The sequence below is a fragment of the Plectropomus leopardus genome, chromosome 16, assembly GCF_026936395.1.
Source record: "Plectropomus leopardus strain MGB_pleo_1.0 chromosome 16, ASM2693639v1, whole genome shotgun sequence".
NCBI classification, from domain to species: domain Eukaryota; kingdom Metazoa; phylum Chordata; class Actinopteri; order Perciformes; family Serranidae; genus Plectropomus; species Plectropomus leopardus.
In genome coordinates, this window is record NC_142191.1 from 29,266,980 (window position 1) to 29,288,583 (window position 21,604).

The window sequence follows — 21,604 nt, forward strand, 5'->3', positions numbered from 1 at the left end:
CACATCAGGGTGGTGCACTTTTTAGCGGCTGAAAACTGGAAACGCCATTTCTCTTTTAGCATTGTTTTATGAAACGGGAAAAGGATGTTTTGGGGTGCTTCTTCAATACTGTATACTATTATTGCCTCTCCAGGCTATACTAAGTAGTTTGCAGCTGTTTTTCGGACATGTCAAATTTTGACGTTTCCGCCATCCTATAAATCTTGCTTTTTACAATGTTATTGAGTCCACACACTTTTGACCATGTAGTATATGCACATTTTTATACTAATTGTGGTATGATCTAAATTTAGAGTGCTGGTGTAGACAAATATCAGTAAGTGTCTTTTTCTGGCCTTTTAAAGGTGGATAAATATTAGGTTAGGTTCTGTAGTAAGTTCTTAGGTTAGTATTTGGTGCCTCCCAGTGTTGCAACAGAGAATTACAAATAGAAAGGCAAACCATTTAAGTGTAAATCATATGTTGTTCCACAAATTGCCACAAGAGGGAGACAACTCATATTTTCCAATGCTTTTACTTTCTCATTCTCACAGAAATATCATTGGGATATGTACTGTTGAAATGAGATTTCCATGTTGATTGGGGGAGCATTCTTTACTGCTGTGACCACATGTGAAATTAATTTCATCCAACATTAAATATGCTTTGCTTTTTGTTACAAAGTCCTGTGACAGCTACAGATGTTAAAATTCATTTTGCTTTTCAAGTTACTTTTACAAATGGAAGTATTTTACACTTAAGGTCCACTTGATCGTTTTGAAGTTCATAACATTGTCAAACTGTCCTTTTAATGCTGACTGAATTCGCTCAGTTTTCACGCAAATACTGAGGCTTCTAATTAGTGCAATTAAATCCAGCACCTCTCATCCAAGCTAAATCAAGAATGAAACTTCAGTTTAATCGCACCCATAGGTCTGCTGTCTGGCTTGCTCTTGTACTTTCGACCACAATCACATAGACTTCATTAGGGGATTGACTTTTACTCAGATGCCACAAAGCTTCAGAACAACCAAGCTGCTTTGTCAAAGGCTGTTTTCAGGGTTAAGGACAAACTGCCCAACACAATTTTCCATGTCTGCGAAAGAACATGAATGAAGCTATAGAGATGCGATGGAGAATAGTGAGTCATGGGACACGTAGACTCTACAACCTCTCACAATAAAGACACTGAAGCATGTGAGGAAGAGGAGAGCTTTACTGAATGCATGAAAATCAAAACCTCATTGAGGATTTTCATGTTAATTGGGTTTACAGTGAGACATCCCATATAGGAATTTCATTTAATAATTTAGAATTATGTCCACGTGGATAAATCACAAAAATACATTATTAAAGGGGAACTTCAGTGTTTTTCAACCTGGTCCCTGTTTTGTCATGTTTTTATGTCTAAGTGACTAAAGCGAGCAACAATTTTTGGAAATAGTTCAGTATTGAGTGAGAAAGCTGCAATGCTAAAACAGGCTGCAAAATAACCAATTTGCGCAAATGTGCACTGTCAATTTATGTCTGCTTGTTTTTGTCACTGACAGGCTCAGATTGGTATTTAAGTGACTGACAATATTAAAGAAAGGATCCCTTTTAGTTTGTATAGAGCCAGCATATTTTCACATCTAACTGGGTGAAATAAGTTTTTTTTTTCAACCAAACTGGAGCTGGTGACTAACAAAAACACTTATTGTTGGTTTTATTTGTTTCTGTCAACTGAATGAAGTGTGTGTTACAATGATAAAATTACTTCTTTTTTTGAAAGGAGTCTGGTGGGTTTGACAATAACCATGTCAGGGCTGTGTCTGGTTAAAAAATAAAGATATTATTCTTTAACAAAAAAGTCTATCATTGTATGGATCCTTTCAGAAGTGTTGACTCTTATAGTAATAATCTGAGCCTGTCAGTGGCAAAAACAAACTTTCAATGGACGATAATTGACGGTGTGCAAATGCTGCCCCAAAGTTGTTACATTGCAGACAGATTCACTGCTGCCATCTGCAGCCCTCTCGCTTAGTATTGGACCAATTTGAAAAACATTTTCCGTCATTAGTCATTCAGATAAAATAACAACGACAAATAGGGTCCAGGTTGAAAAAAAAACAAAGTTAGCATTTACTAGCTGATCTAACAGAATTAAAAATAAATCTGAACATGTAAACCATAAAAAGATTCAACATTGATCACAATCATTCCTCTTATCTTTGAAATGTTCAGTCCTCTGAGACAGATGTCTTCCTCTGGGACAGCACCAGATCCTTAACTTGTGGCGTCAGGTCCCTAAGCTGCGTGCGGATGCTCCTGGCCTCCTCGTCCTGCTCGTCTGCCTTGTCGGGCTCGCCCTCCGCCTCCTCCTGCTTCCTGCTCTGACTCTGGCTCACCAGCTGCTTCACCACCAGGCCCTGGTAGGCAGCCAGCAGCTGCTGCTGCTCCTGCAACAACACACGGACGCACGCAAACACTTTAGCAGTTTAGCTCCCAAAACAAACGCTCTATTACGCTGACGCTGCAGCAGATGGAGATTACCGACAGCTGCGGAGTCTGAAAACTGAATGTAAACAATCCTGAGGTGAAGCGTTGAGTTGCCAACATTTGCTGAAGCATTTAGACCACACTGAAGCACAAATAAACATGTCCACTATGACTGAGCTTAAGCTTCACTACTGTAGATTTTCATGAAAATACACAAGTCTCTAGATCACAAACTGGGTACTAAACACTCCTGGCTGAAAAGGCGTTTATTTGACCTTTTTTGCTTAAATTAGCATTGGAATATAATGTTGAGATGGTGGATTAAAACTTAACTGACCACAATGGAGCACAAAATGACCATATTACATTTTTAAGTAGCGAACGTTTTGACTTTTAACCCTTTAAAACAATCCTGTTTAAAAAGATCTAAAATAAGAATCATACTACCTAGAACAATGATACTCAACTTACTGCCTGCAGGCCTGATCTGGCCCCCAATAGGGTAGTGGGTGGCCCACCAACCATTTTCTTATTTCCAATAAAAAAATAAAGTGATTCACACTGTACTTTTGGTATACACAAGGTCCCAGAGTGCATAAACTGCATCAAAATAGAGCTTGTTTATCAAATAAAGTGCCAGTGGACAATCCCCTGCACCCCCGAACAGAGGTCACAGCTATAGACCTTACCTATTGTAGAAAAATCCTAAAATCTTAAAAGAAAGGTCATAAAATCCTCGAAATGTACAAAATCCAAGAAATGTCCCAATATCTTACAAACATCCTAAAATCCTACAAACGTTCTAAAATCCTAGAAACGTCATAAAACCCTGGAAACCTCCTAAAATCCTGGAAAATAAAAATGTCTTGAAATCCTTAAAATGTCCTAAAATCCTGGAAAAACCACCAAAAATACTTCTAGGATTCTCATCCTAAATCCTAGAATGTCCTAACATACCAGAATTTTCCTAAAATCTTAGAAACAACCTAATATCTTAAAAATGTCCAAAAATCCTAGAAATGTCCTAGAATCCTAGAAAAGTCCAACAATCCTGAAAAACCTCCTAAATTCCTGGGCAACTCATACAATCCTAGAAATGTCCTAAATTCTAGCAATGTCCTGAAATCTTTGAAACATACTAAAATCCTAGAAAGGTCCTGAAATCCCTGACACATCTTGAAATCCTTTAAGCATACTAAAATCCTAATAAAACCATCTGAAATCCAAGAATGTCCTAAAATCGTAGAAACATCCTAAAGTCCTAGAACGTACCAAAAATACCAAAAATGAAACGTCTTAAAATCATAGAAACTTTCTAAAATTCTGGAAACCTCCTACAATCCTAGAAATGTCCTAAAATATCAGAAACATCCTAAAATCCCGGAAACACCCTAAAGTCCTACAGACATGTAAAGGGCTGCTGTGACTGGCTCCTGCCCTCCTATCATTTTGTGAAAGTGGCCCCCACGCAAACCAAGTTGAGTATCCTTGACCTAGAGCTTTTATTCTTTTTGCAGCAGCAAATTAAGGCTTCTGTCTTTCCTGTTATTGTGTCATAATGTCATGTTATCTTACCTTTTTCACCATGTCAGGATGGTAATTTCGCGTAAATAAAATGATATTTCCAAGAAATGGCGATCCATGTTTGCTTAATCCCGTGCGTGTGTGTGTCTCTCTGTGTGTGTGCGTGCGCGTAAATATATATATATATATGTATAACCATAATAGCTAGAACATTCATTTTTCACAGCAATAAGCTAAAGCTTTTGTCCTCTGTGTCATCATGTTGTACGCTTGTCTTGACTTTATTGCGCTATGTTGCATGTGGTGGTAAACTACGTGAAAACACAGGGTGACAAGAATAAATGATGAATCCAAAAAGAAAGTTATGTTTATTGAGTGAATAATGTATTGAATGTCGAGAAAAATGTAGGTTATAACATTACAATTATTTTGAATCAGTATGTTTTTTTTTAATTTTGTAAAATTTGACGGGAAGACAAAGTCACATTTTCTTTTTTATGACACAATTTCAAAACTTTTATCCATTATTATGGTTTATTGATGTATATAACCTTTTAGCTTCGGTTCAGATTTTAGGGATGTGACAAATTTGAAAAAAAAAAAAAAACAAGAAATGACATCACAATAAACAAATACACTAATGTGGGCACTAGCAGACTATTTCTATAGCAGAGTTCAAAGGGTTAAACTATCCTTCTGGTCCATACTGTTTTGGGAATGGATATCAACAGTTAACCTGGCTAACTGATTAGCCAAATAACGATATCTGGAAAGAAGCATTGCTGTCGAGTTTTCAAATGTTTTTTTGAAGCTTTGAGCACCACAAGGCGAGTGCCACCTTGTGCCATTATACTGGAGAGGAGGCAGACATCTCTACAGCTGATATCTGCAACACTGTGCAACTGACACTAAAACAAATCTGGATTGATGAATAGCACTACAGGTAAGAGGAAAAATATGTATTTCTGATTTTGTGATGAACTGTCCCTTTAACGTTCACATCCTGTAACAGCAAGTTACAGTGGCACCAGCAGCATATTTGTGGCTGCAACTGTAAACATAGCCATTGTAATGTAATAATAAGAATAACGATCAGTTAACGTATTATTGAGCGTGGCTTTTAACAGTCAGTGAGTGAGTGAGTGTCAGACATACCGCAGGTATTCGTCCAGTGAGGGTGCCGATGATCTGAGGCACGCAGCGTCCGGGAGCGTGCAGCATGCACTGGGTGTTGGCCTGAAACAGCAGCACACTGGTCAGGTGGAGAATCAGAGCTGGATCCTCCGTCTCCTTCAGCTGCTCCGTGAGAGCCTGACGGTGCAGAAACAGCGCCTGTCTGGAAGACACACATTCACATACATCAGCGTTACAAAACTTAAAATGGAAATGTTTGTGGACTTTAACTTAAAGGAATACTTCATCCCCCAAATAACCATTTGTATATTGATTAATTACTGTGTTCTGTTGAATTCATAAAGAAAACTTTCCTTTTCTGGCATGCTACAACAATGAATGAAGAATCCAAAAATGGAGAAAAATCTTGATGAATTGAAGTAAATGGGGTCCAAATTTAACAACGGCAAATCTATATCAGAACAATCGTTTACAAATTCTCACACAACTGCTACAAACAGTCCTTTATGTACAAACAGACAGCCCTTTGTGATATGGAACTAAACTGAGCGTTAAAGTCATCATTGCTCACTTTACAGCCAGACTCCACTGACAAAACCAGTCATTTTACTTCCCTGAACACAGCAGCTGCTGGTCCACTGCGGCCTTAGTTGTTAGTGATATTGTGTGACGCCTGCAGGGTTACCACACATCTTTATGGACAAAATGTCATTACTTTTCCATGGCTTTTCAAGGACCCATAATAATTTTAACATATCAGATTTAAACTGTTCAAACATAATTTCAAAGAGCTGGCACACATGGAGGGAAGGACAGAATGCGGGGAGAAAAAAAAACTTTCTCACACTTCTATGCATCTATGCAAGTCGTTAGCTCGTTAGCTTATATTACATTATGTGAAACTGACAGACGCAGACTAAAATTTTTAATGATTTTTACTAATTCTGTAACTTTTTCAGGACTGGAAAATGGGATTGTGAAATTCTGTAACTTTTCCAGGATTTTCATGGCTGTGGGGAACCCTGCTTTGGTGTTTAAAGGGTTAGTCTGGATTCACTATATTCAAATATTAACAAAACTAACTGATTGAGGCGACAGTAGATCAGCAGCTCCAGTGTTCAAAGAAGTAAAATTTCTGTTTTTGTCAATAGGTCTGGCTTTAAAGAGAGCAAAACAACATTTTCTTTAAGAATTCAATGTTACACAGAGTGATTAATTGATACAGAAAGGGGGGATGAAGTATTCATTTAATATACACTTATAGGTAAAGAAACGTCCAAAATTTAAAAAGTTTTTTATTACCTCTCTTTTTTCTTGTCTCCCTTCTTGAGCATGAAGCCACACACCTCTGCACAGGTCTCTATGTTGGTCACAAAGTCTTCAATAGTCTGTGAAGCAATAGAACAAGTTTCCATCACTCTATTTCAGTTTTGTCCTTCAAGCCGCTGATGCAACTGACGGCAAACGCACTCACTTTGCCGTTGAGGCAGTTGTGCAGCTTCATGAGAGGTCCTCTGGTCTCCTCTGACAGTTTGCCCAGAATCTTCACTCTGACCTGAGGCAACACATCAGAGACGCTCATCATCGAGTCCAAGCTCTAACTAGTCCCACAGTGCATTTCAAACACCGGCACACAGTCCTAATTAAGTCTAGCTTGATTTAAATGTGATCTCAGCTCACTGCCTGTCCAGCTGAATGCTGTAATTTAGAAGCAGACCTCGTTGGTGATGGTGCTGGGATTCTCCACGGACATCATCAGGTCGGCCGCCAGGAAGTTCACCAGGATGTTCGTGACGTCCGTGCACAGGGTCTTCAGGAGGTGCTTGGAAATGTGGACCTGAGTTTCATCTGCATGATTAAAGAATTTCAATGAAGTTAACTTTGTATTTCTGAATATTTTCCTTTTAATTACATGATTATTGGCACAGTTAGATGTGTGATCAATATGCCATATTAATTTTTCAGAGTAAGGTTCCTATACATTCAGAAAATGACATGCCAGATCCAGAATACATGAGCCTGTGCAACACTGTCAATGCAGTTTTCTGTTATAGTTAAAATGTCAGCACTATGGCCAAAGCTTGCCATTCCTACCCGTTGAATCACAAACTACGTCCTCCAAAATCATTGTTCTCACAGTTGAATCGACACCTCTCTAAAACAGTTTTAACAAAATATGAACCCTACAACCTTCACGAAGGACAAGACTTTGCAATAATGTTGTATTATATCCCTTTACCGCCAAAACTGGCACGTGCACATGGGTTTTTCAAATACGTGTACACTGGGTTTTATTACATTTTCAATCAAATCGTGTTCCGTGGTGCACATTGACCCGGTGCGTTATTGAAGGCCACAGTTGCTCAGTAACATGAGTTTTCATACTATCGGAGTACTTGGAGGGCCTGAAATATTACCTCCAAGCAAAGCATTTAGCAGCCAACCCAGAGGTCTGAGCTAGCACAGAGCATCCACTCTGCCTGCATGAGCAGCGCTTGTAAGGCACGTCAGTTGCCTGTCAGCCGTGACACATCTAGAGAAATTGTGGCTCGTGCGATTTATCGCTGCGTGCGGTTGTTAGCAGCAACAGACAGTGAAAATGCTGTTTTGATGATTATATTGACTCTATACCACCTTTTACTTCAGTTTAAAAGTCTCTCTTTGTCACAGAGATGAGGAAATACAACAAAGTCTGTTTTACTCAAACGTCCCTAAAGCAGGAGCTTGTTTGACTTCATAAATGAGTGGAATTTGTGTTTATGACTGTGAATTGAATTGTTTAGATACTGCTGTAGATACTACAGCAAAAATATAGGTATGCAATTAATTTAGATTAATTAATCACAGAGCATGTAATTAATTAGACTCCTTTTTTTAATCGCTAGACAGCCCTAATTTTGGGAGATCATTACATTTTCAGGATTACTGCAGCGTGCCACAGTTCCAGCACAAGTCTCATGATTTCATTCTATCCCTGGAAATTTGTCTGTGACAGTAAAGTTGCTTGTAAGGCTGAAATTAGTGGTAAGAGAAGGATTTTACCGGAGAAGAACTTGGTGCCTTTCTCAAAGAGTCGGATGTTGTTGTAGAGGTTGGTGATCTCCTCCTGCAGCTCCTTCATGCTCTGCTTCTTGTTGGCTTTGGACGGAGAGCTGGTGGAGGACATGAACACCGTCCGCAGCACCTCCTGATAGGCTTTAGCGAGAGGCCTGCAGAGATATTAACAGTGAAGTCTTGTTCTCAGTTTTCCTCTGCAAAGTGCGAGCAGAGAAAACTAAGTTTGGACAGAAACCTGTGTATTACCTTACTAAATGCTCTGCCAGCTCGGAGAGGATTTCTTCGGGGCAGTCGCTCAGCCTCTCCTCTAAAACTGCTGCGATCTCCTCCTGGGCCATAAAGGGGGCTGCAGTCTGTTTACTGCGATCTTGGCAAAGGTAAAACATGAGGTAATTAGTCTCACAGGGATACTATAGTTACCTTTGTCTTCAGTGGAAAAAAAAAAAGCTTAACAACCCAGGGGAGAGATTTCTAGCCAACCAGCCATTACGCTCTTGTTACAGTAAAACGCCTCGCTGAACAGGCTTAATGTGCATTTCGAGACATGATGTCCCTGTGAAGATAAAACTGCTTTGTGGCCAGGACTGTACTTTGCTGTGAAGGTCCGGTCTCCTCGTCGCTGTCCTCGTCTTTCCTCCCTTTCTTCTTGGTTTTACGGATCCGGATCTCTCTGGCGTTGCCTCCTCCACCTGCTTTCAAGCTGCCACTTCCCTCTGGGAGACAAAGAGTTAAACAGATGATACATCATGCAGGAATAAATACCCTTCTTCTCTCTGTCAAATATAGCATATTAAAGTAAGTGATTGGTGTACTGTAGACTACGAGACTGTTAAGTAGCAGTTGACAGATTATCGGCCCAGATGATAATTGGGGCCGATATTTGACATTTTGCCTATTATCTGTATCAGCGTTTTATTTAATGGTCGCTGCTAAAATGAGTTAATTAAAAAGTACAAAAGAAAGTGTCAGCATGGGAGAAACTTTTACTTTGTAAAACATCAGGGAGCCATTTTTATTTTTTCATTTATTTAAATATTCATTTGACTTTGAACTTGCTATAGATGATGTTGAAAGTGTTTTTATTAAATATTTGCCAAAGGTATTTAAAGAAAGTTTTGTGTTTGTTATATTCCAAATTCTAAACACTGACATAAAAATTTTCATGTTTATTGTAAATGCATATCGGTTCCAAATATTCAATAATATCGGTCTCTTTGACTCCCAAAAATCGGTATCATCCCTAAAAAACAATATTGGTCCACCCCTACCTTTATAATCTCAGCATTACTGAGCTGCTCACATTATCTACAATGTTGCTATAAAAATGTGAGGCTGAACATGACTAATCACAGACAATGTTACCTGATTACAATTTTATTCCATTCAGAAATCCAAGACTGGATAAAATGATCATGATTTTGATGAAAACAGCAGCAAGGAACTGTTGGAGGGGCTGAGTTGGATTGTGCTCATTTTTCAGGTGGAGATGTGGAGCATCTCCCTTTAAACACAAATGGTGTATATATCAAACACAAAAAAAACAGATGTGACAGTAGCACAGAGTGAACTCACACAAGCCGCGAGAAAAGTTACGTTGGTCAAGTTAAGTTACCATGTTCTTTAATTCTTAAAATATCTCCTGCTCGTCTCTAACTGAAAAATCCAGAACTTCTGAGCATGTTGAAGTCCCTCTTGAGACACATCTTTAAGTATGTAAAAATACTCTGCTATCATTAACACAATAATGTTTAACACAGTTTTCCCACATTTCCTCCACACTGAGAAATTCTGTATTCTGTATCTACCCACCACCACTGCTGCCCACACATGGTTTCACTTTCTCCAGCTCTGGCACAGCACTACTAGCACCCAGCTGGTCAAAAGAGTGGTGCCTATCAAGATCACTAGCACTAGCATCAGAGGACACATGGGAGAGCCATACATGTTTGTGCCTCAGTCAGATTCAGATGAAGAGCCTTTTATGCTACAAAACCACCAACTAGCACATGTGTCAAAATGGTAAGTTTTATTAGCATTTTTACTTGTTGTTGGCTGTTGTCTGTTAGCTTGTAAGCTGGCAGAGATGGTTTTCAACACATTCATTTGATCGTGGCAGCCTGCCATGATCAAAACAACTGGCGCCACATATTGATGTCATATATTTTTGTAGCTGGGGCGTTCATTAGGAGTGCTGTTGGATTTATCTATCTATCTATCTATCTATCTATCTATCTATCTATCTATCTATCTATCTATCTATCTAGATAGATAGATAGATCACTTGCGTAACATCGCAAAAATTAGACATATCCTATCACAAACAGATGCTGAAAAATTAGTACATGCATTTGTCACCTCTAGGCTGGATTACTGTAATTCCCTATTATTTGGTTGCCCAAACAAATCTCTTAGGTCTCTCCAACTGGTGCAGAACGCTGCTGCTCGTGTTTTAACGGGAAGCAAGAAAAGGGATCATATTTCTCCTGTTTTAGCTTCTCTGCACTAGCTCCCTGTGAAATCCAGGATTGAATTTAAAATCCTCCTCCTTACTTATAAAGCTCTAAATGGTCAGGCTCCATCCTATCTGTCACAGCTCATAGTTCCTTACCAACCCTCTAGATCACTGCGCTCTGAAAACGCAGGGTTACTTGTGGTTCCCAAAATTTCCAAAAGTAGGTTAGGAACCAGAGCCTTCAGCTACCACGCTCCTCTCCTATGGAACCATCTTCCATTTTCGGTCAGGGAGGCAGACACCGTTTCAACTTTTAAGGGTAGACTTAAGACCTTCCTCTTTGATAAAGCTTATAATTAGGGCTGGCTCAGGCTGCCTGGTCCAGCCCATAGTTAGGCTGACATAGGTTTAACCTGCCGGGGGACTTCCTCTGATATGCTGAGCTCCTTTCCTTCTCTCAATGCTGCCATCAGAAATCATGCATGTCTGTTTACTGCATTGCCATGTGCAAGCTTAACTTAGCTCTGTGATAGCCATGTGGTACTCTCACCACCTGGGGCTCGCGATTACAGAGCCTGGGTCTGTTGAACTGCACTACGCTAATCCCGTTGCCTCTCGGGAGCGTTCCTGCTCCCTTGTTTCCTAGTTTCCCTGGATCCTGGCCATAACCTTGACTGTGCCTGACCGTGGTGATAGCTGTGCTGATGCTGCGACCCTGCCTTTGGTTGTGCTCGTGCTGTGGCTGTACTGATTCTGTGCCCCCCGCTCGCCCTGATCGTGGTCTGGTCCTGGTTGCGCCGATGCCGTGATCTTGCCTTTGGACAACTCCCTTTCACATATGCATGAGACTGTTATCATCTCTATCAACATCATCATAGAGAGCAATTACTAATTTCACACCTACCATTATTGTAATATGACATGCATCTGTTTCTATTGTTCTGTGCCCCCCCTCATCTCTCCCCCTCCCCCCCTCTCTTTCTCTTTCCTTTTTTGCCATGATTGTATTTCACTTGCTATTTACGACATCTATTGCTCGTCTGTCCGTCCTGGAAGAGGGATCCCTCTCTACCGCTCTTCCTGAGGTTTCTTCCTCTTTTTTTTCCCCGTTACAGGGGTTCTTTTTGGGGAGTTTTTCCTTGGGTGATGTGAGGGTCTAAGGGCAGAGGGATGTCGTACACTGTAAAGCCCTCTGAGGCAAACCTTGTTTTGTGATAATGGGCTATATAAATAAAACTGACTTGACTTGACTATCTATCTATCTATCTATCTATCTATCTATCTATCTATCTATCTATCTATCTATCTATCTATCTATCTATCTATCTATCTATCTATCTATCTATCTCTATATATATATATATAAATAAAGTTAAACTTAACTATTCATTCTGCTGGGTCTAAAAGTTTGCTTTCAATTGCTTCTGTAGTAGCTGATTCTCTTATCTATCTCTTATCTCTCAATCTCCCAAAAGCTGAAAAATAACAGGAGCGTGTTGGGACTTGTGTGAGACTGAATTTGACTTTAATAAATTGTATCATCACTTTAGGCTGAAACTGCAATCTTATTATTTGGTTTTCCGCTTTGCAGAACTTGCACCAAACCATGACTCCTAAACCATGAGTTCTGTGTACTGTCATACTCCTAAGCTCTTGTTTGTATGTGTGTCTGCTGCCTGTACCCCTACCATTCTCTAGTTTGAGACAGAGGAGGAGATACTTTCTCTTCCTCTCATTCAAACTTTTCTCCAAGGTGCCCCAATAACCAGAACATCCTGTTTTTGGCTACAGGACAATCAAACATGTTTGAAAACTGTCTTCGAGTCCGGGACAGCTCGCAACGAGGTGCAGACATGTCTCAAGGCGCTGAAAACAGAAGACCATCATTTCTAAGCCTCAGATCTAAAAAAATGTGTCTGGGACCGGCAAACTGTGGCAAAAGTTTCCAAGTCTGCAATAAATTTCACAGTCTGTCTCTGTGGCTTTGTTTTTTCTGAGAGTTAGTTTGGGAGAAGTGAACCAACCTGTGGCTTTCTTCCTTCTTTCTGCTTCTCGTTTTTCCTTTTTAGAAGTAACTGCTGAGCTCTCTGTCAGCATGGACGCCTGCTTCAAATCATCTTCAGTGATCAGAAACACTGGATTGTTCTTGACTTCCTGAGAACCACATATAAAAAATGAAACTTAACAAAGAGTTAATTTGGACATTATACTTTTTCAGTCTACACAGGAGTTTTTTTTTTATGTAGACTTGATGTGACGCAGGAGGACGTACCTTCTGAGCTTTTTGCTGCATGGCTTCGTCAAACAAAGACAGGCAGTTGCTGATGAACTTCTCACTGACGACGACTGTGTCTCCAAGCACTTTAGCAGAGGACTGTACATTCGTGTTCCTCATTGCCTGGTTGATCAACATCCCAACGTCCTCTATCGACAGGCAGCTCGGCAAAATCGGCTACAGCAACCAGAGTGAAAGCCGGAATGAAGAAGAGGCATATTTTGAACATAAATAGTGTCGCAGGGAAAAACGGAGCACCTGTATGTCAGTCCACGTGGCGGAGTTGACAGCTTCCTCCACAGAGGCCTCCACCTGGTCGACCAGAGCCTGACCCACACAGGCTGCTTTGAGGAACAGCAGCTTGTTGGACTTGAAGCGCTTCTTGATGTAGCTGGTGGGGTCGGGGATCCCCAGTCTGACCAACGCATCAAACTCTGCAGGAGGAAACACTTGTTTAGACTAGGGATGATTTTACTTTACCAGGGCACGGATGCTTCACACACATCTTCCGCCCAGCAGCAATATATTTAGCACAGTTTCAAGGTGGACACCCAAGATTAGTGTGACCAATTGAGTATCTGTCTAAATGTCTCCCCTTCTATTCCTGAGTTATGATGCTGAATAATGGCCAGAAAAGTGTTTTTGCAGAACATTATGTCGAAGAGAAGCTGATATTTGACCTTTTAGATACAAAATGTAATCATCTCAGAATTATATCCTGTTTGTCATTTGCTTAAAAATTTATCAGAATTAGCATATGGATTCATGGCCAAAAACATGTTTTGTCAGGTCACTGTGACTTCTGATCATTAAATAGGTTCTTTTTTTTGAGTCTCCCAATACATTCATTGTTCAACCCAAGCGGACGCTTGTGCCAAATTTGAGGAAATTCCCTCAAGGTGGCCTTGAGGGATTGATGAATCGAGCCCCCTAAATGTCTTAATTAGTATATTGTAAACTAGTTTTTTTCTGCACACACACACGCACGCACGCACGCACGCCCATGTATGCACATCCACAATCACACTCATTATTTGTCTTGATCTTTCTTCATGTATCGCTGACCCCATGGTATATTGCATGTATCAAATTATTATTCTAATTAATTGCATTACCTTTGGTGAGATACCTCTATAAGCCTATTTGGGTTTCTAACCTCTCTGGCACCTGTTTTTCTGTATTCTTTTTGACCTGTTTTCTGTTACTGTTTTTAATGGTGCGATTAAAAATGAATAAAAAAACACATCAAAAGGTGTTCATGCAATATGGCATTCACAAGTATAAGACAGAAGCAAGGTCAAACCAGCTTCTCATTAGTTCATTGTTGAAACCAAGTGGACATTTGTGCCAAATCTGAAGAAATTCCCATCAAGGTGTTCTTGAGATACTGTGTTCACAAGAATGGGAGATATATATATATATATATATATATGTATATAAATTCTGTACCTAGATATCCGTTCTGCTGGAGGAAGGAGTCGACCCAGGCATTCTGAGTTTTGGAGTAGATATCAGGGATGTACACAGCTTTGTCCTGCCGACCTCCAACCACGCTTCCTTTCAGGCGCCCAGTGTTCACAAACTCCTCCAGGACAGCTGGCAACAACAAACATCACCACAACATCAAGCACTAAGGCACACCAGTACTGTTTAATAAATAGTTTAACAATCAGTATCACTCCTTACAGTACAGAAGATGCTCCTGAAACCCAAACGCTCCAATCATGCTGCTCACAGGTGTCGGCCTGCAGAATAAAGTCAAACAGGAGAGCATTTAGTGGCAAATACAAAGAATACAGAGAACATTTTAATATTCTTATCCTTATCTCTCTTATTTTATTAGTTTGGTCATGAAAGTGTTCTGAGACAGATTCACCGAATCCTAACCTTTTGATACCTGAGCAAATTGGCCTGATTTCTTTCAAAAACATGAGAACGAAAGAAGAAATGACCCAAAAATAAGCCAGAAATTAGTAAAAAATACAACATTACCTGATCATTTAAAAAAAAGAATGAGAAAAAAAGGACATTTTAAAAATGGGGAATGACGTGGAAAGTGTGCTTAAAATATGATAATTCTGCAACATAATTTTAAATATGTGATAATGATAATAAAAAATTATATATATATATATATATATATATATATATATATATATATATATATATATATATATATATATATATATATATATATTTTTTTTTTTTTTGTTTTTTTTGTTTTTTTTGTTTTTTTCCTTGACATTTTCCCTTAGATTTTTTAAAATAATATTCTAAATCTGCTAATTTCTTGCAATTTGTGGAATATTTTTTACCAAACTGCTCACTGGACTTTTATCCATGTTCTTTTTTTCTTTTTAAGCTGTACCAATTTGCTCAGGGTTCAAAGGTTACGTTCTTGTAAAAGGCACTTGAAAGCAGCACAAGAAAATTGATGTTGCTCCAGGTTTCAAAGGGTTCACTGCTTAAACTTGATGAAATGGCTCCGTTCAGCCTGATGAATACCACCCTTTGGAGAGTAATTGCAGCAGAACTGACGCCTACAAATCCCTCTATAAGGCTGCCTGTTCAGCTCTGTTTGGGAACAAGTTTCAAACAAAAGTGTTCCAGAGGAATAAACCCGCTGAGCCTCAGGTGGTGCTGACAGAAAAGTGGAGCAAGTTCATGCTGTGTTTTTATTTAGCAATGTTAGTTATAAAGTAAAGTGGTCTGTGACATTCAAGGTGACTCGACAGCTATGGAGATACTGAAAGGATATTAAAGCCCACAGCAGATGTTACACTGTCAGTTGCAACAGAGAATAATACCGTCACCAGTGTAAAGATCCACAGGCAGCTGCAGAAGTGACAAAATCATCCTGTAAACCAAACTGTAAATCTGCTATGCCAAAATATGGCAATAAAGTTAAATGAAAGTTAAATAACATTTTTTTAGATATGCAGCCATAATGATAATGGTTTGGTGATGCCATTTCACATTGACATGTTGGGACTGTCTAGCACATTTTCCATGCTTTTTATTTTCTTATTTTTTGATCATTTTGGCTGTTTTCATGCTTATGGTCATGCTGTCTCTCTGATGAATTCTTAACAGTAACAGTGTGTCAGAATAACCACTGAGGCACATTTTTTTAACTTAACTATTTTTTAACTTGCTTTTAACTTAAATTGTATATATTCGCTAAAATGGTTTAACTAGGGCTTGTACATATGTAAATTTAAAACTATAATTTTCTGTTTTTATCTGTTTTTATTTTGATTTTTTGATTTTTTATATTTAATGTTTAATTCATGTCCATTGAGAACAAAGCTAACCAGGGTCAAATTCCTTGTTTGTGTAAGCATACTTGGACAATAAAGCTGATTCTGATTATGGCATGCATTTTGGCAATATTGAGTAGTTTGTTTAATGTTGGAATTTCCAGCTCAGCTCCTACAATAAATCTAAAATACACTGTGTAATCAAAATAGTTACATTGATACTGTTAAGTGCAAAAAATGCTCCATTAAAACCCATTCAAACTGTAATCTTTGATCCCACAGCCATCAAAGCATAAAAACACGCATTGCGTTATTTCTGGGTGTCACTCTGGGCTTTTGCCTTGGAATCTGTAATTTTTACTATTTTCCATCAGATGATGTCATTTTTTACCATATGTGTCATACGGAGAAAATGCATTCTATTTCCACGAGATGCACTGTCAGAATTAAAGTTGTTGCTAATAATTGACAAATCCAGCACTGCGATAACCAAAAAAAAGAAAAATCTACTTAGCATGTGGTGTATTGAAAATAGTTCATTTTTGTGTTTTTTTTTTCCATCCAAAAACATTGCGGCTCCATGACAAAAACCTGGCAATTGAAGGGTTAAAATTCTGAAAATGAATGAATATTTGATATCTGTCATCAGGACTGATAAAGGAATAATTCTGACCCAAAACAACCTTTTGTCAATCAGTTACTCACCCTGTCTTACAATGAATTTGTAAAGAAAACTTTCTTTTTCTTACGTGCTTCTGGTCTGCTTGAAGTCATAGGGGACCACGTTTAACAGCAACAAAGCTATCTCAAAACATCCGACTCTCTCACAACTCCTGCAGTATCATCCATGTCTCAATATCCAGTCGTGTACTCAGTACTTGCTGAACAGGCAGCCCTTTCCAACTCCCTTAAAAGCCAGACTCCATTGATAAAAAACAGTCATTTTACACAGGAGGTGCTGGTGTCTCACTGCCTTGACCTGTGGTTTGTTTGTGCTATTGTGTGACTTTGCTGCTTTTGAACTAACCCTCCAAAGTTGGGTTGGACTTGCACGAGTTGTGCGGGAATCTGTGAACAAATATTTTGTAATAATATTGTTAAATTTATTATATCATACATAATTATATAATCCTATCATTAAACCGGTGACTTCAAGTTATTAATATTTTTCTCTGTTTCTGGATTCTTTGTTCACTGTGGAGGCATCTAAGAAAAACAACGCTTTCTTCACAAATTTAAAGTAATAAGGGGTAAGGGCTAAATTTAAATTGTTAAAACCAGCAGCTTGTCTCAAAGCACAAACTGTCAGTATGAGTGGTCTATAATGGAAATAACATGCTCTTGCTTGAGAAAAATGGGAAATATTTTGGTGGTATTATATTCACCTTGTGATGGCGCTGAAAAGACCTCGTATTCTGGCTTTGTGACGAGCAACAAAAGCTGGAGTAAATATGACCCCCCTGTTGTACTGGTCCATTTCTCCCTGGATGAGCTTCCCAAGACGCTTTGACAGCTCCTGAAACACATTTGAAGACATACAATTATCACATATTACGATAATATATCACGTAACAGTAAAGCCAGCGAGCAACAGCATATAAAAAGAAGCTAAGGTCATTGAAGACTGGCAAGAGGAACCAATGATCTTAATACAAAACATGACAACTTCTTTCCGAAATCCTTATGAGAAATATGATATGATAATCACATGTGGTTAAGTACAACTTACCTCAGTTAAGAAATCTCCTGGGAGGTCGTAGTTTTTACAAAGTTCTGCAATACTGATCAAACCAGCCTCCTGCAGTTTGTCATTCACCTCCTCAGCCAAACGGTCCAGGTACGTGCTACAGACAACATAACCGACATGTTAAGTGAGTCTGACAAAATCTTTTCAGCACATGATTTTCATTTTTCCTTTCCATTTCAGATCTGTTTTTTTCTTCAGTTTAGATTTATCTGGTTAGTTTCCCAGAAGAAGTGTTAAGTTTTTAATCAAGTATGTTCTTAGCCCCTTGAAACCTGAGTAAATTATGAGTTTTTCTTTAAAAAAAACAAAAAAAACATGGGAAAAATGCAATAATCAATTTAAGAGGAAATTAGCAAGAAATTAGCAAAAAGTAAAAAAAAAAAAAAAAAAAAACTAAAAAATAGCACAAAAAAAGAAAATGACCTAAAAAGTGCTTCAAAAATAATAATGATTCTAAAACATAATTTTCAATATGTAATAATGATCATTTCAAATATAGTGCTTTGGACATTTTCCCCTTGCTTTAAAAAAAAAAACTAACAATTTTCTACATTTACAAAATCTTGCAATTTGCGTGACATATCTTGTCAAGTTACTCAATATCTTTTTTGCCATGTTTCTGAAAAAAGAAATCAAACCAATCTGCTTCAAGTTTAAAAAAAAAAATGTAAAAGTTGTCTAAGAGAGCACAAGAAAAGTGATGTGGATCCAGACTCTAAAGGGTTAACAAGGTACATCAACTAATTGGACCAAATGTCTTATAATAACAAGGTTCAACAGGTGTAGTCTTTGAACCACTCAAGGTGTTATTACACTACTTGTCACATTCGCCCATTTACACACACACTCACACACACTGGTGCCTGAGGCTACCGTACACCTGCTGCTCACTTAAAACATTCACACACACAGACATACCAGTGACACAGCCATCAGGTTAAATTTGGGATTTAGTATCTTGTAATGGTGCCAAAGGATGCTTTGACATGCAGACTGGTGGAGTCGCAGATCAAACCAACAATCCTTGAGTTCCAGCACTAGTGGGGTTAAAGTTAATACTCACTCGTCAATAAGTTGTCCCAGTACGAGCTGTACCCCCTTATCAGATTTTGCAATGTCACTTGCTCTGTTTTCCACATGGACCCAATCCACATTGATAATCTGAAAAGAAGAAAGTCAAGATATAATTCATATGAAGCTCTAAGGGACAGTTCATTATTTTTGAGAGAGGAGGGGAGGGTGCTAAAAGAGGGAGGCATGTCAAATAATATTTTTAGCACTGGAAAGGGAAAAAATGTTTTTCTTTTGTTTATGTTTTAATTTTGGCTTAGGGGAGGGGTATACAACTTTAATTAGCTGTAATTTATATTTAATTTGCCACCATCCTTTTAAGGAAAACAGGCATGCTTCCTCAAAAATAAATAATAATAATAATAGCCAAAATTGAACCTTTTTATCAAAGCTAAAACCTGTAAAAACAGAAATAATCATTGGATTTATTTATTTTTTTTTTTTAATTCAGTCCTTTAACACTTTTTTTCCACAATGTTCAGTTAAAACATTAAAATTACCATTTGATGCATCGTCAAGATTATAGCTTAGAGTAAGTTCACAAATGTAGCCCCTCAGAGGGTCAGAACAAAGACACACCACAGTAACATAATAATATAAAGCTATACAAAACAAGAGAAAAAAAAAGAAAAAATATCCACAATTACACATTTAAAGTGATGCAAAGAAGAAGACATGAGACAGACAATGCAACATGTGGGACAAATTCTGTCAGAAAACTATCCAAATCTAAAGCTGAAAATAGTAAAATTTAATCAAAACCACTTTATTTAACACATATTTAAAATGTTGTCAAAAAATGTTGCATGAATTAACCAGCATGCATAATGAAAGTGAAAAAACGAGGCTTTTGACTTTAACTTTCCACATTTACACATCAAAGAGGATGTTTTTAAAATCTACTTTATGACTAATTTATGGTGAAAGGAGGATCATGCATTTCCCCCAAGTCACTCAGGGAGGCTCAAGGAAAAATATTTTTAGCTTTAGGGATGGTAAAAGAAAAAAAAAAGGCAGGAACAAGGAAGATGGAAGGAACACACATCCAAAGGACTTTTACAGGTGCTGGATCCAAAAAAAGATTAAACCAAGACAAGAATCAAACTACAGAACCGCATGCTGCACTTAAAGCTCCCAGTGAAATTTAATTTTGCAACCTTTCGATCTAGCAGAGATCTTATTTGGAATTGAAAATGCCAAAGAAGATTTCTGCTAAATCGAAACGTTGCAAAATTAACTTTTACAGGGAGCTTCCAATACAGTGTGCAGTTCATTTGTTTGATTCTTGCAAAAGAAAAGAAAAGTCACAAACCTGCCCCCCTTCTCCTCTGACAAATAAAGAACAGTCCCTGATAAACATGAATTCTGTGTTAGCTTCTTACTGACTCATAGTACACAGCTGGGAACACACAGCTCCAGCTGCTTGCTCATACACACCTGCTGGAGGTCCACAATGTTGATTCGTCCTGTGAAATAATAAAACAGGATTAACTCACGTATATCATGTCTAATATACAATAAGGTAGACAATGGTTTAATGACACTCATGTTAAAATGTACCTGGTAAGACAAGAGTGCAGGAAAAGTGATTAAATCCCATAGAAAGTGAACGTTATATTTCATTTAGAGGCCATGTGAATAGTCTGTGTAGCTTGTGTGACAGCATCACTTCTGTAACGTGCTTCACGTGACTGTTAAACTGACCTCCATGGACGTAGAGTTCATCTCGGATCTCCCTGCTGATCTGTGCAGGGGTGATGTACTCCTTTCCATCAAGTGTGTGCACCACATCCAGCTTCTTGTCTTGGACCAGTTTTGTGATAATTTCAATGCAGTTCCTCTCCGACAACCTGAAGATACGTTTAACAAACTGTCACGAGCGACATTTCCAAATAATTCTACACATTTGTCTTTATTTTAAATTGTTAACAGCAGCTGTTAACGGGGAGAAGACAGCGCACAGCTAGCTTAGCAGCGTTACTTCTAAATGAAAGTTTAAAGCTAGCTAGCATTAGCTTGGCTGCTAACAGCTGCTGGTAGCTTACCTCTGCACCGTGTCAGCAAACTGCGCTCTCTGAAAGTCTGCAGCAAGCCGGCGGATTTCTTCCCAGTCAGCCGCCATTATTGAAAGTTTATGTGTTTGCACAGGCAGTCAACTGTAAGTGCTTCTCTTTAACTTCTACTGTCAAGAAGCAAACCCCCAAACCCCGGATAACGACACAGCTTTCTGTCTAGCTTAGCCACACGTCGACATACAGTGACGTACTACCGGGAGCCACGAGGACCAAATGTTCTCCTCCCAACTCTCGCGCGCTGAGTATAGCAGACAAAGTAAGGGACTGTTCGTTATTTATGAGATGGGAGGCATGATGTACAACTGGAGAGGCAGTTTTAATCATTTTTAAGCACTGGCGAGATAGTTATGCGATAAAAAATTAAATGGTTGGATTTTGTATTTATTTTTATAACATCAGAATCCCCAAACCCTCAAGTGGGTTATAAAGACCTTTTTATTTTTATTGATTTATTTATTGGTAAAGGGAGGGTCATGCATTTTCCCCCAGACACAAAGGGAGGCTCAAGAAAAAACAAAACAATTTGAAGCTCTATTTGTTGTAAAAAAAAAA

At 38.5% G+C, this 21,604-nt stretch overlaps 1 protein-coding gene across 1 annotated transcript; it reads right to left on the reverse strand.

Moving 5' to 3' along the window:
* Positions 1-1,177: 1,177 nt before the first annotated feature.
* ufl1 (UFM1-specific ligase 1) lies at positions 1,178-21,265 on the reverse strand. The gene is made up of 19 exons (XM_042503812.2): positions 21,023-21,265; positions 20,682-20,827; positions 20,415-20,443; positions 18,970-19,067; positions 17,889-18,003; positions 17,545-17,675; positions 14,586-14,644; positions 14,349-14,495; positions 13,158-13,333; positions 12,897-13,076; positions 12,649-12,778; positions 8,763-8,885; positions 8,419-8,539; positions 8,158-8,324; positions 6,833-6,963; positions 6,590-6,670; positions 6,418-6,503; positions 5,137-5,317; positions 1,178-2,417 (listed from the first exon to the last, which is right to left on the reverse strand). Exons 1-19 carry the CDS (start codon positions 21,097-21,099, stop codon positions 2,199-2,201), a joined length of 2,397 nt encoding a protein of 798 aa, XP_042359746.2. The 5' UTR covers positions 21,100-21,265; the 3' UTR covers positions 1,178-2,198.
* Positions 21,266-21,604: the final 339 nt, after the last annotated feature.

Excerpts from the sequence above, each read along its gene's own strand:
- ufl1 (XM_042503812.2), bottom strand. The coding sequence starts at position 21,099 with ATGGCGGCTGACTGGGAAGAAATCCGCCGGCTTGCTGCAGACTTTCAG. Across the intron at positions 8,886-12,648 it reads AAGAAGGAAGAAAGCCACAG|AGGGAAGTGGCAGCTTGAAA; the intron begins GTTGGTTCACTT and ends TTTGTCTCCCAG. Across the intron at positions 2,418-5,136 it reads TCACTGGACGAATACCTGCG|GAGCAGCAGCAGCTGCTGGC; the intron begins GTATGTCTGACA and ends GTGTTGTTGCAG.